The following is an 11,340-nucleotide window of genomic DNA, read 5'->3' as shown; positions in this document are numbered from 1 at the left end:
ATGCTAACCCACAATATGCACTTATATAAATATATTTCTTTGTGTAGCACAGTTGTAAAGAGCTGTTATGTGAATCAAGTATAGGTATGCATACTGACACCAGTTCTTCTTCTCTGTGTACCTGGTATTGCACCTTTCATATAATATAATCTCTAAAGGCATGTGTTATGCATTTCATTAGGTTTGCTGAGTGGGTGAGCCCTTAATTCTCTTTTCAACTATCAACATGTACTGTATGTCTTGGGAGGAATTGTTTGACTTGTAAGGGAGAGTTTATTTTTTCTTTGAAGCAGGTTTACAAAGGAAATCAGGTGACCTTTAGAAACAATATTATATTCCAAGTAGCTTATCAGTACTGTTCTCAAAGGATGAAACAACCTACTGATGGAGACCTGGCCGGTCAGCCCCTTGCCCTGCTTCGCAGGATGTTATCTTTATAGCAAGTCCATCTTGGGTTTGATGTTGGGTTAGGATTCTCAACAGTTCAGGTTTGATCAGAACCTTATCCACATCACAGCGTTGCCACTTTGAACCATTTTAAACCACAGACAGATGACGAAGATGTTACTTGGACATATCAAGAGAATCACACAATGATAATCCATTACAGAACCACGCACCATATTAGTACCAGGAGCACTGTGCAATATGTGTTCTGAATCCATTATGTAGCTGATGGTTTCCTCATGGCAATAGATTGCTGCAAGGTATTGAGCTTTTCTATAAGGCTACAATAACCAATCACAATACTGTACAGCGTTTTACAGGCAAGAGATCATACCAAAATAATAATTTGAACATTTTTGTATAATATCCATGATTTAGGCTTTTGCCCCAAATGAATACCTGCACACACCCCTGTGTGAAAGTTACGCCAATAACAAACATGATAAGTGATAAGAAATATCAATTCTTATCACCACGCTATTTTTTCTTTGTATAAAATGCACTGTACAATGGGCTACTTAATAAGGGCATGAGGTTCACTACAACAATGCACCTCTCTTTAGGAAATAAAGTGACAATATTCACAATCATTTTGAAATTATTCTTATGTTTCAAAACACTGTCTATTCTTCAAGGAAGGTTTACAAACACTCATGAACTACTCTTAATACCAATCCCAATTTTATTTATCAACGCAGGCTTTAAAATAACCTGTGAGGAAAAGTCTCATGCATACAGCCTTAATACTCATTTGCAGCAATTTTTAAACTTTCCACAAAGGGAAAAAGTACATCAAATCAAAATGAATTGTTTTTATCTTCCACATAAATTCCTCTAAGGAAGAGCTCTAAATAGCCCCTTGGAAAGCCTCGTGAGGGGCAAATTAACATTTTAGTGTCTGTTTTAACAATGAAGTGAAATGTATCTCCTCTCCTCATACTACAGGGCAGTATGAGTCACTCTGACTCTCTCCAGTGGACTCGGCACAGGAGTGCACAAATGACCCCCATTACTGGTCTAATAAATACTGTTGTTTTCAAAATCAGTAATCAACCTTTAATTTATAGGATGTTATACAAAACAGGAGGCTGTGTGGTCCAGTGGTTAAAGAGAACGGCTTGTAACCAGGAGGTCCCTGGTTCAAATCCCACCTCAGCCACTGACTCATTGTGTGACCCTGAGCAAGTCACTTAACCTCCTTGTGCTCCGTCTTTCGGGTGAGACGTAATTGTAAGTGACTCTGCAGCTGATGCATAGTTCACACACCCTAGTCTCTGTAAGTCGCCTTGGATAAAGGTGTCTGCTAAATAATCAAATAATAATAATAAAACAGGTCCTTTGTTATTTAATCTTCATCATGGGTCATTTATATAATGAAGGAACTGACTGCAGGGCTCCTCCATTTCATTCAATTCCGCAATGTGTTTTTAACCCTAACCCTAGTCTTTCAAATACCACATACATCCAGACATTAAAGGATGAACTGAAGAAAAAGATACTTATTGTATTTCCCAAATCTAACCAACAAGACTGACCAAAGGGGTAGTCTGTATTATAAACATAAACCAGAATGTTTTTAGAAACGTTAGTTAGCCAGTTGTTCGGCCTCTTCTTTTTAAAACAGACTGTAGTCCCGGACAATTATTCTGTAATATACAAAAGCTGCATGACCCTGTTTCAAGTCAGTTTCAGTCATGATGGGCAAGACAACAGATTTGACAGACCTTGATAGGAGGGCTGATGGTAGATGCTTGGTTGGCAGGTGCATACATCTGCTCGAATTGCCCCAACCCCCTCTGATCAGAAATAGGAACCATTTATGCTGGCCAAAAACTCAATTGACAGTGTTGTGGCGGGAGGTTCTTAAAAATAGTTTTGAACCATAGTTGGTAACCAAAGAAATCACACTTTTAGATTAAAAGGGAATGCCACTTTGCGATTGGCTGGCGCAGGGATTGCATCATCAGACACCAGTGCTCATCTTCACCGGCCTTCCTTTTTCCCAGGATAGCTTGTCCAATCAGGCGCTTGCTATTTTTTTGATTGATGATAGTTTCATAAACAGAGACAGCAATCACACACTCCCTTATGTTAGAGTCTAGCAGTGAAAATGTCAGGACCTCATTGAATACAGTAATTCCCCACTTTGACTTCAGAGAGGTTTTCTGCTGCTTCAACCTACACTGGTTGCAGACTATGGTGACTCTTGCATATAAAGCTGAAATAAAAAATAAAAACAAAGTACTTACTTTTTTCAAAAGTTTATAAATAAAGTTTACCTGGAAATTTAGTGATTTTAGACAAAAACAAAATCATTATATAATTGTACCTGTTGAAATACATTTTATAGAAAACACAGATTTTTATGTTAAAAATAAATGACCCAGTAAATGCAAGTGTAACAGTTATCTTGAAAATAAGACATAGAAACAGAACTTTCTTTAACATAGAGTTAGAAATCACATTTTAAAATGAAAATGTTTGCTATATGTGCTTCTTTCGAAACTGCACACTTCAGATCTATATGGTTTATGGAAGTGCAAATTATAAAGAATTCCGGAATTATATGGTAGCTGCAATTACTTTAAAGAAACTAGTAAAATTAATTTGCAATGTGTTAAAATAAGTCTTTATCAATGCCTTCAAGTGTTTATATTTTACACACAAGAATATTCCAATTTAGATGCACCTTCTTGTTTCAATGAGGTCTCAATGGAATGTGACAAGCTTTTCAATATCGTCACTGCCATGCAATAATATCGCCCTCATCTTAAATTTCCCAAATAACCTTCTGCTCTGGCTCACTACTGAGTAAGGCTGGTCTGTAATTAAGTTTTAGTACCCTGATCTCCCATGATCTCCCATCTGCCTGCTGAGGAGGATATATAGTATTCATGCTGTTATGAACTAAAGAAATCTTTCTGTAGAAAAAAAATACTGCTTCTGTATTGGATCGTTAGTTGTTGTTTTAAGCTACACAGCTGTGAGAGTTTAAAGATTCTGCAATAGTTCTACAGCTCAGATCTACCGCAGAATAATGGCTACTGTACTCAGAACCTGATTGGCTGAGACTAACAGGCTCAGGATATGGCTCCAGGTTTTACAGCATTAACACAGTTGTTACATAATTTATAGGCAAACTATATTTTATATATATATATATATATATATATATATATATATATATAACAAATGGTATACCTTTATCTTGATTGCTGGTCAGTGAAGCTGTTTTAATCTTTAAGAGCCCCACTTCTATTCTCTGGGCAGTAGGAAGATATTTTAGAGACAGAAGTATTTCTCCAACCAAGTCCTGTAATTAAAATGAAATGCTGTTATCGGTGGCCTTTTGCGTTCAGGTCATGATGACATGTTTTAGTTATCAAGAGAAAATAGGGAAAGACAGATGCTTGGAATCCACTGAAGAACAAGTTATTTTATTGAGGATCCAGTAAAAAATATTCAAGATTCAAATTTGCAAGGATATCCTGGAGGGTTTAATAAGATGAATACATTTTTCATAAGGATCTTTCAAAGTAATATAACATATGATGAATTCTAATATAAATATATTCCCCTGCAACAAGATACTAAAGCTGTTCTTCCACATTACCTAAATAATGCACTATAAACACGTCAAAACCACATTTAGTTGATTCAAATGTACATTTTCGATATATGATGATCATGCATAATTTAGGTAGTGTGAATATGGTATCAGTCCATTCTATAAGCATAAAAGATGACCAGGAATAAAATGTAGAAATGACCTGCAATCATTCTGAGCGGGTTTTATTGCAGTTACTCAGATGCTGTGTTTTTTGTTTTTAATTTGTTGATGAAGTCTTTGTGAAGGTTTCAATAGCTGCTCTTCAGTTCTATCAGCCTGCCATAGATATGACACTATGGCAAGCAACTAGAACATAAGAGCAACTCCTGGACTCAAACCCCTTTTAAAAAATATTTAAAACACCAAGACTGAATGCAAACACCATGAAACGGTAAAGGGACAATAAAAAAAAAACAATGTCGATGAGTGTGTGTGTGTGTGTGTGTGTGTGTGTGCGTGTGCGTGTGTCTAAAATGGTTCTTATAACCTACTGCCTGAAACCATGGTGTAACCAGCAGTGTTGTGTGATATACTGCCGTTACGGATTCTGTCCTGCCCCCTGTCGGTGAGATGAGATGAGGTTAAAAGCTCTAAAACCACGAATGCGTATGTTATCTTCTCCGATCTCACAGCAGCGTTGGGTCTTGTTAATACGATGAATGTCAGTTGTATAGGGGTGTGTCGTTCTTGGCTGCATTCTTCCTTCTAATCTGAAACACTTTGCTGTACAGCTGGAGGCGCTGTTTAACAAATCTGTTCTACTTCAAGAGCAACAAGAATGATGTGCTGACCAGTCGTGTGTAGGGCCAGTACATTATCTGGAACTGTTGCACACACAAAAAAGACATTGATATATCATTCTCATGTTGAATCTCACAGCCACTTTGATAGCTAATTGTACTTGTATTTCACCAATTCCATGCCCTCGGTGTGTAAACAGAGGGAGTCAGAAAGTTACAAGCATAGCTTGAGAGGTTTGCACTACAATAACCCTTAATAAAGGGACGCTGACCTTTTAAAATCTAAAATAAAAAGTTGGTTTAAAATTCTATATTCTGCCAGCACTTTTTTTTTTTTTGTCAAATCAGCGTTTTCATATAGCGTCACTTTCATAAACACAGTTATTAAACACACCTTGTTTAACTTCTGTAGCTCTTCCGAGATCTCAACCGGATGTGATAACAGGTTTAAATTGTTCAAGCGCGTCCTCACTTCTCCAAGAACACTGTGTCTTGAGAATCTGTCAAAGTCCCTGACCTGTGGCAAACAGTTACAGCGCTCATTAAATCATTTTGAAAAGCTTACTGCGTGGTAAAAACATAGTTTAGAGATAGGAACCATTTGTACTGTAGCTCGCCCAACTGTGCTTTTTTATATAATAAAAATGTCCTGCATTCCAACAGAATAACCACTAGGAGGAGATGGAAGATAACATTCCTATAAACTTGGACTATAAGTAACTTTCTCTTACTTTTATAAGCAAGGAAATTAAAGTCAGTATAGTGATAAACAAAAGTAAATAAATGAGCTAGTTAAGCATAAAGTGTAAACTGTATGCTAGGTTTGTTTAAGGAATACATTAATCACAAATTACAAATGGGCCATTGTTTTTTTCCACCACAACCAAAATCTAAGTTTATTTGCAGTACACATAAGCATTAGCTGTGTACCAGCTGTCTGTACAACACACAATTTGCATAAACGTTACCTCTAATTTGACAGTAATCGTCTTCAGTTCTTTCTCGGTCAGTGGGCAGGAGAACTGGCTCCCAAAGACAGGGTTCCTGCTGTTTTTCACCGTCTTGGTTTCCCACTCCTGAAGGACACACTGGAGATTAGGCTGCTCGGATAGCGATCCGGACAGCAGCTTTACCTTGACGAAGGGGTCGGCGCTTTGGCTGAAGTCTTGGACTGGGAGGCCTGTAGCGTCCAGGACAGTTAGGGCAAACTGGGACTGCTCTCTATCGTAGGACACAGAGAATCTGAGCTTCCCGTGGATGTTCACCTGGGCGTCCGCCTCTGTGATGCTCTGAAAGTCAGCGCTGTCTTGCTCACTAATCGACGAAGTTGCTGAAAGGCACCTGCTCAGTTTTTTTATTTCATCTTCGAGTTTTTGAACCTACAGTAGAATTATTAATGTCCCATTAAACAGACAATAACCACAAGTGCTTTGGTGTTGATCTTTTTGACCTGTCCATTTTTCTTGCAACAGGCAACAGGACCCTACTCAGGCCTCACACTTGTGTTAGACATTGCACATAGGAAACTATGTGGGCTAATTTGGGGTCCAATTACCTATAACACAGGAATGAATAGCCACAAGAGAACAAGGTCTTCACATCTATCAATTTTGCAGTGTTTTGGCAGTATTAATGGAGTAAAAAAAAAAATAAAGGCTGCAAAACCAAAATATCAACCGACTCTTTCCAGCACAAGTGGACCACATTCTCTGGAGGAGTCTCTTCAATTTACGGCTGTTGAAACATTGAACACTTGTGACTGGGCAAAGGTATCCAGGGTAGGTGTTGTATAATAGCAGATCAATATGACATGCCCTAATACCCCCCTTACCTTGTAATCATGCTTCTGAATATCTGATTCTTTATCAGCTGCTTCAAAAATAGTTTTCCCTGCCTGTTTGTCATCCACACTTTGATAGCTCTTTACTAAAAAAATAAAATAAATATAAAAATGCATACATAATAGACATACAGTATAGAAACCGTGGTTTTAGAAAAGTTACCTTCAGTTTAACGTTATCTTCAGTTTCGTATGCTAGCAATACAAGGTTATAAGGATATGTAACTACAGCGTTTTAAAAAAAGAAACAATTGCAACATTATTATGTGAATAAATGTTATTGTAATAAACTGTAATTTCTTGTTAAGAATTGTCAACACCTTTAATAACATATTTTACAGTACAGTTAAACTAGTGTCTCAACTGTCCTCCATTGTTCCCGCTATTGGTGGCTCTGGTTTGGTTGTCTTAGATAAATCTAGTATGTGGTAATAATTTAGGCCTGGCTACGTTCTCCATTTCCCCTCCTCTGCTTCCCGGATCACCCCTGTAAACTCAAGCCTGTCCTCAGTTGGTTAAAAATTGGTATTTGAATCAAGAGTAAATCAGTGTACCTTTTCCATTGGGTTTTGGTTTGCGCTTGCAGTATTGATACAACTGCCATGTTAGTATGAGTGCTGCAATTGCAAACAGAGAGACTGAGATGCCCAATAGAGTGTATTTGACGCCATCTGAGAAAGGCATTCGTAGACTTGCGAAGGAAAGTCGGAAGGAACCGGGTGAGCTCATATCCCTGTTCAAAATAAAAAGCTGAGAAAGGAACACACAAGTTTAATAACACTTGAAAAAGAAACAACAATATGCACTGGATCCATATCTGATACTACATTCTCAGTTCAAATTGAATGAATTGTCCTCCAAATTCATTATGATTACTTAGAGGTAATTACTATCTTGATTGATATGATTTAGCTGCTGAGGTTTGTGATAATTGAGTGTGTGGTATCTTAATTGAAATACCTTATTTGCATATGATCTTTTATTATAAGATAACATTTTGTTATGCATTTGGTTCATCTAATGAAAAATAATGAACAAATTTGTGACAAAAAAATCTCTTTTTTAAAAAAAAAGAAAATGAAGAGATTTGTATAATTAAGTGGATAATTAGGGCGTTCCCTGATTGTCATCTGAAAGGACATACAAATGTATTGAACACTGAATGCGCTGATGCGCTGATTGACTATTGACATTAATTTATAACTGCAATGATACTTTCACCCAGGGCAGTGCAGAGATTAAGGACCAGTTTTCACCAAAGCCAAAAACTTTCTGGAATCTCTGGCTATTCCCTCTGTGCTGGCATAATCCCTTAGTTATAATCACTGAAGTATTTCCTCAAACCTAGGGAGCAAAAATACAAAATATTGCAGTGTTGCACCAATAATATACATTAATTGGCTTTTCTGGTAAAAAAAAAAAACATATTGATAACGATAAACTAGACATGGATTATTTCCAACTGTAATATTTCACATATAAATTGAAATTAACACATGGTTGATTTTACAGACCCTGATTTGCACAAATGCTTTTAATCTTGGAATACCTACTGTTACACTGGGTGAGGTAGTCCTTGATTAGTGCAAACCAGGGTCAAAGAAACCAAACCTGTAGGACAAAGATTTAGTACAAGACTATAAACATTGGAGTATTAATTTAAGGTTGTTAAGAAAATTACCTGAATAAAAGAAAAGAGTAACACAGAACATATTGAACACAGTACAAAATATTTATAAATGATTATTAACAGTCGTTGAGGCACGTCTAATTGTCAATACAAAGACCAAAAAAGGGTATTATCACTGAAAGGTGTTCAACATATAACATGAAGCAAATCCACTACCTCTTACTGTGGACTGTGAAATACGAGGATTGATTAGATTTGAAGTATCTCCATTCCTCGCTTATCACCCTGGTAATGTATCTTCTTTCCATTTAATTCTCTGTTCCGTTCACTGCTGATGAGAAAAGGAATATATCAGTGTGAAAAAATAATATGGTTGTGACATTAGCAGTGCTCTAATACAGCTGTGACATTAGCAGTCCTATATTGGTGTCAGTCTTCAGCGTGCTAAAGCACTCAATTTCACAGCTTGCATGTTGTTGAGCAAGAAAAGTAGAAACGTCATTGGAAGAGCTGTCTTTCAAGTCCTTTATGTTGCAATATGGATTTGTCAATCCTTAGGTAGTATGCTTTCACCTTTAAAAATATTTTAATGTATGTAGCTTTGCATGCATTTTTTTCACTACCCTTGTGTGCAATCATTCTGAGTGGTTCGTATTGCAATTCATCAAATGCTGTCCTTTAACAAAGAGTATGTCGGGCAATTCAGTTTATTTGCCTGCCATACAGTAGATACGGTACATGTAATTTGGCTAGATCAGCCAAGGAGTCTTTATATTAGTATGCTCCAGCACCTTTTAGTTTGGTTCATCTAGCCTACCTTTATCCAGTATGTAAAGAAAAAATGCACCCCTTTAAATAAAGCATGATCCCTTTTTCATGTCTTTCATATTCCTGTTCAGTGTGTACACTAGATGCAGACTTGTTGCAAAGTTGTCTGCTTAACCCATTTATACTGTATACTTTTTTCTGTTTTAGCTTGGCATACCCTAATAGCTCCTTTGCAAAGTATGATGATCACATGTAGGGGTCATTTGTAGCCAAATTAATCATTTAGTTTTATGTATTAAAATGTTTGTAGTTGATACACCTAACCCAGATACTGTAAATCCATAAATATTTGCGACCAAAATATTTGGCAAATCACACCCATAAAACTTATTTTGCTCCAGAAATGCTGGCGACCTGTTGCAATATATGAAGTATGTATTGTTAGTGGAATTTGTTTTCGTGCCAAAAATATTTGCGGTTTTTTTTTTCATTCGCGAAAAACTCATAATAAAAGGCTTGCACATATTTATGGCTTTGTGTAGTTCAGATCTCAGCTCAAAGTTTTGTAAGCTCCTGATTATGGTTTGCAGCGCTGGGGTCAGGTGTGTGTTTAATAAGGCATTGCTAATGCTCTGTGGTTGCTGAATCCAGTTCCTCGCCCCATTCCTACTACAGTGTGGAGCAGTGGTTAGGGCTCTGAACTCTTGACTGGAGGGTTGTGGGTTCAATCCCCAGTGGGGGACACTGCTGTTGTACCCTTGAGCAAGGTACTTTACCTAGATTGCTTCAGTAAAAACCCAACTGTATAAATGGGTAATTGTATGTAAAATAATGTGATATCTGTATAATGTGAAATAATGTGATATCTTGTAACAATTGTAAGTCGCCCTGAATAAGGGCGTCTGCTAAGAAATAAATAATAATAATAATAACTAAGGTAAGGTAGTTTATTTTGAAAGCAGAAGTGTGACATTCTCAAAGGGCGTACATTTACTGGCTTGGCTGATCGGCAGGCCTCCCCAGCTTTTTAATGGCTTTTAATTTGTTTAAGTTAGTGCCCCCAGACACCCCGGATTTTCAACTATCTAAAAAAAATAATAAATCTACATGGGCCGAATTAGCTGACATCTTAACTGATCTGAACAATGAAATAAACCATTACTATAACTAACGCATTTAGCTACCCTGACCGTATTAGATTACTTAATTCTAGAATTGCCTCCAGTAATTCAAATCTTGTTAAACAATAATTAGCCATTAATTTTCTGGCAGACATTTTATTATCTTATTCATGACAAGTAAAACAATGAGTCAAATTAGTTCTGGGATAGGGCTGCTCTGTTTAAATATTTTATATATATTCTACTCGTAACATATATCTTTACCTTTAATTTAGGTTTTGCTATAATGAACATTTATAAGGAACACTGTTTACTAGTAAGCAGTAGCTATGTGCATGTAGGAGCCTTTATATTAATACAGTGTTCTAAGTTTTGACACAACCTAAGAGGTCCTAGAAATAGCACAGCATGAAAAGTTTAGTAAATCTGGTCGACTATCCCTTTTAAGCACAGGCATTCCACTTCAGAAAAAAAAAAACTAAACTCTACTTGCTTTATAAAAAACACATGTACTGCAATTGGCATGGCTGTAGACTGTGTATGTAATAATAGAACTAATATAATTCACATTACCTTCATCGTCATATGTGAAGCTGCAGAAAACCGTCTGAAGCACCTTCTATTTTCTGAGATATCCTTGTTTGATTAAACTTTCTGCACTGTGAAGACAAGAAAAACAAGTTCCCTTCTCTTACAGTGCAAAAGGACGCCTTCAATCCATGTATTTACATCATCCCCAGTTCCTTGTAATACACCGGATACACAGGTCTATACTAAATGTACTGGAGTTCAGCATGAGTGAGTTATAAATGAAAGCAGGTCCTTCCTACTTAGTTTATCAGTGAGGGCTATGCAAATAATAATGATGATAAAATTCAAACAAAATAAGTATTCATTGGAAGTTAAAAAGCTACAGACATATAAACTTACATACCTGCATATATATATATATATATATATATATATATATATATATATATATATATATATATAGTATTCAAACATCATGATATTTGCATCTTTCACACTACTTGCATTTATAATCAAATGCCTTTTCAAACTCATAACTAAAGTTTCAACAATGCAATGTTTAAACATGTTCACTGCAAATGATTTAATTTGCAATCTTTCTTCCTACATTTTTCTACCCAGTTTGGATAGCGCTGCAGCCCACTTATCGATCA

General features: G+C 36.5%; 1 protein-coding gene across 8 annotated transcripts; it reads right to left on the bottom strand.

The window, feature by feature from the left end:
• Positions 1-1,106: 1,106 nt before the first annotated feature.
• On the bottom strand, positions 1,107-10,928 carry LOC117432095 (synaptotagmin-6-like). 8 transcript variants are annotated; one of them, XM_034053556.3, is made up of 10 exons: positions 10,730-10,928; positions 8,484-8,598; positions 8,191-8,248; positions 7,859-7,981; positions 7,192-7,387; positions 6,629-6,723; positions 5,766-6,176; positions 5,192-5,314; positions 3,649-3,760; positions 1,107-2,665 (listed from the first exon to the last, which is right to left on the bottom strand). In XM_034053556.3, the coding sequence occupies exons 5-10, from the start codon at positions 7,364-7,366 to the stop codon at positions 2,358-2,360; spliced, it is 1,224 nt and encodes a 407-aa protein (XP_033909447.1). In that variant the 5' UTR covers positions 7,367-7,387; positions 7,859-7,981; positions 8,191-8,248; positions 8,484-8,598; positions 10,730-10,928; the 3' UTR covers positions 1,107-2,357. The 8 variants fall into 8 exon arrangements, with proteins under 8 accessions (XP_033909447.1, XP_033909450.1, XP_033909451.1 ...); XM_034053559.3 differs by having other exon boundaries at positions 7,894-7,981; XM_034053560.3 differs by lacking the exon at positions 8,191-8,248 and having other exon boundaries at positions 7,894-7,981.
• Positions 10,929-11,340: the final 412 nt, after the last annotated feature.

Source organism: Acipenser ruthenus, chromosome 27, assembly GCF_902713425.1.
Source record: "Acipenser ruthenus chromosome 27, fAciRut3.2 maternal haplotype, whole genome shotgun sequence".
Lineage (NCBI taxonomy): Eukaryota > Metazoa > Chordata > Actinopteri > Acipenseriformes > Acipenseridae > Acipenser > Acipenser ruthenus.
This window is presented reverse-complemented; position numbering and strand designations above follow the sequence as displayed.

What these genes read in the sequence shown, in the direction of transcription:
- LOC117432095 (XM_034053556.3), bottom strand. Translation starts at nt 7,366, where the DNA reads ATGAGCTCACCCGGTTCCTTCCGACTTTCCTTCGCAAGTCTACGAATG. An exon ending in TTCAGAAGCATGATTACAAG is followed by an intron (nt 6,177 to 6,628) that starts GTAAGGGGGGTA and finishes ATTCTACTGTAG; the next exon opens with GTTCAAAAACTCGAAGATGA. An exon ending in GACCAGCAATCAAGATAAAG is followed by an intron (nt 2,666 to 3,648) that starts GTATACCATTTG and finishes TTTTTATTTCAG; the next exon opens with CTTTATATGCAAGAGTCACC.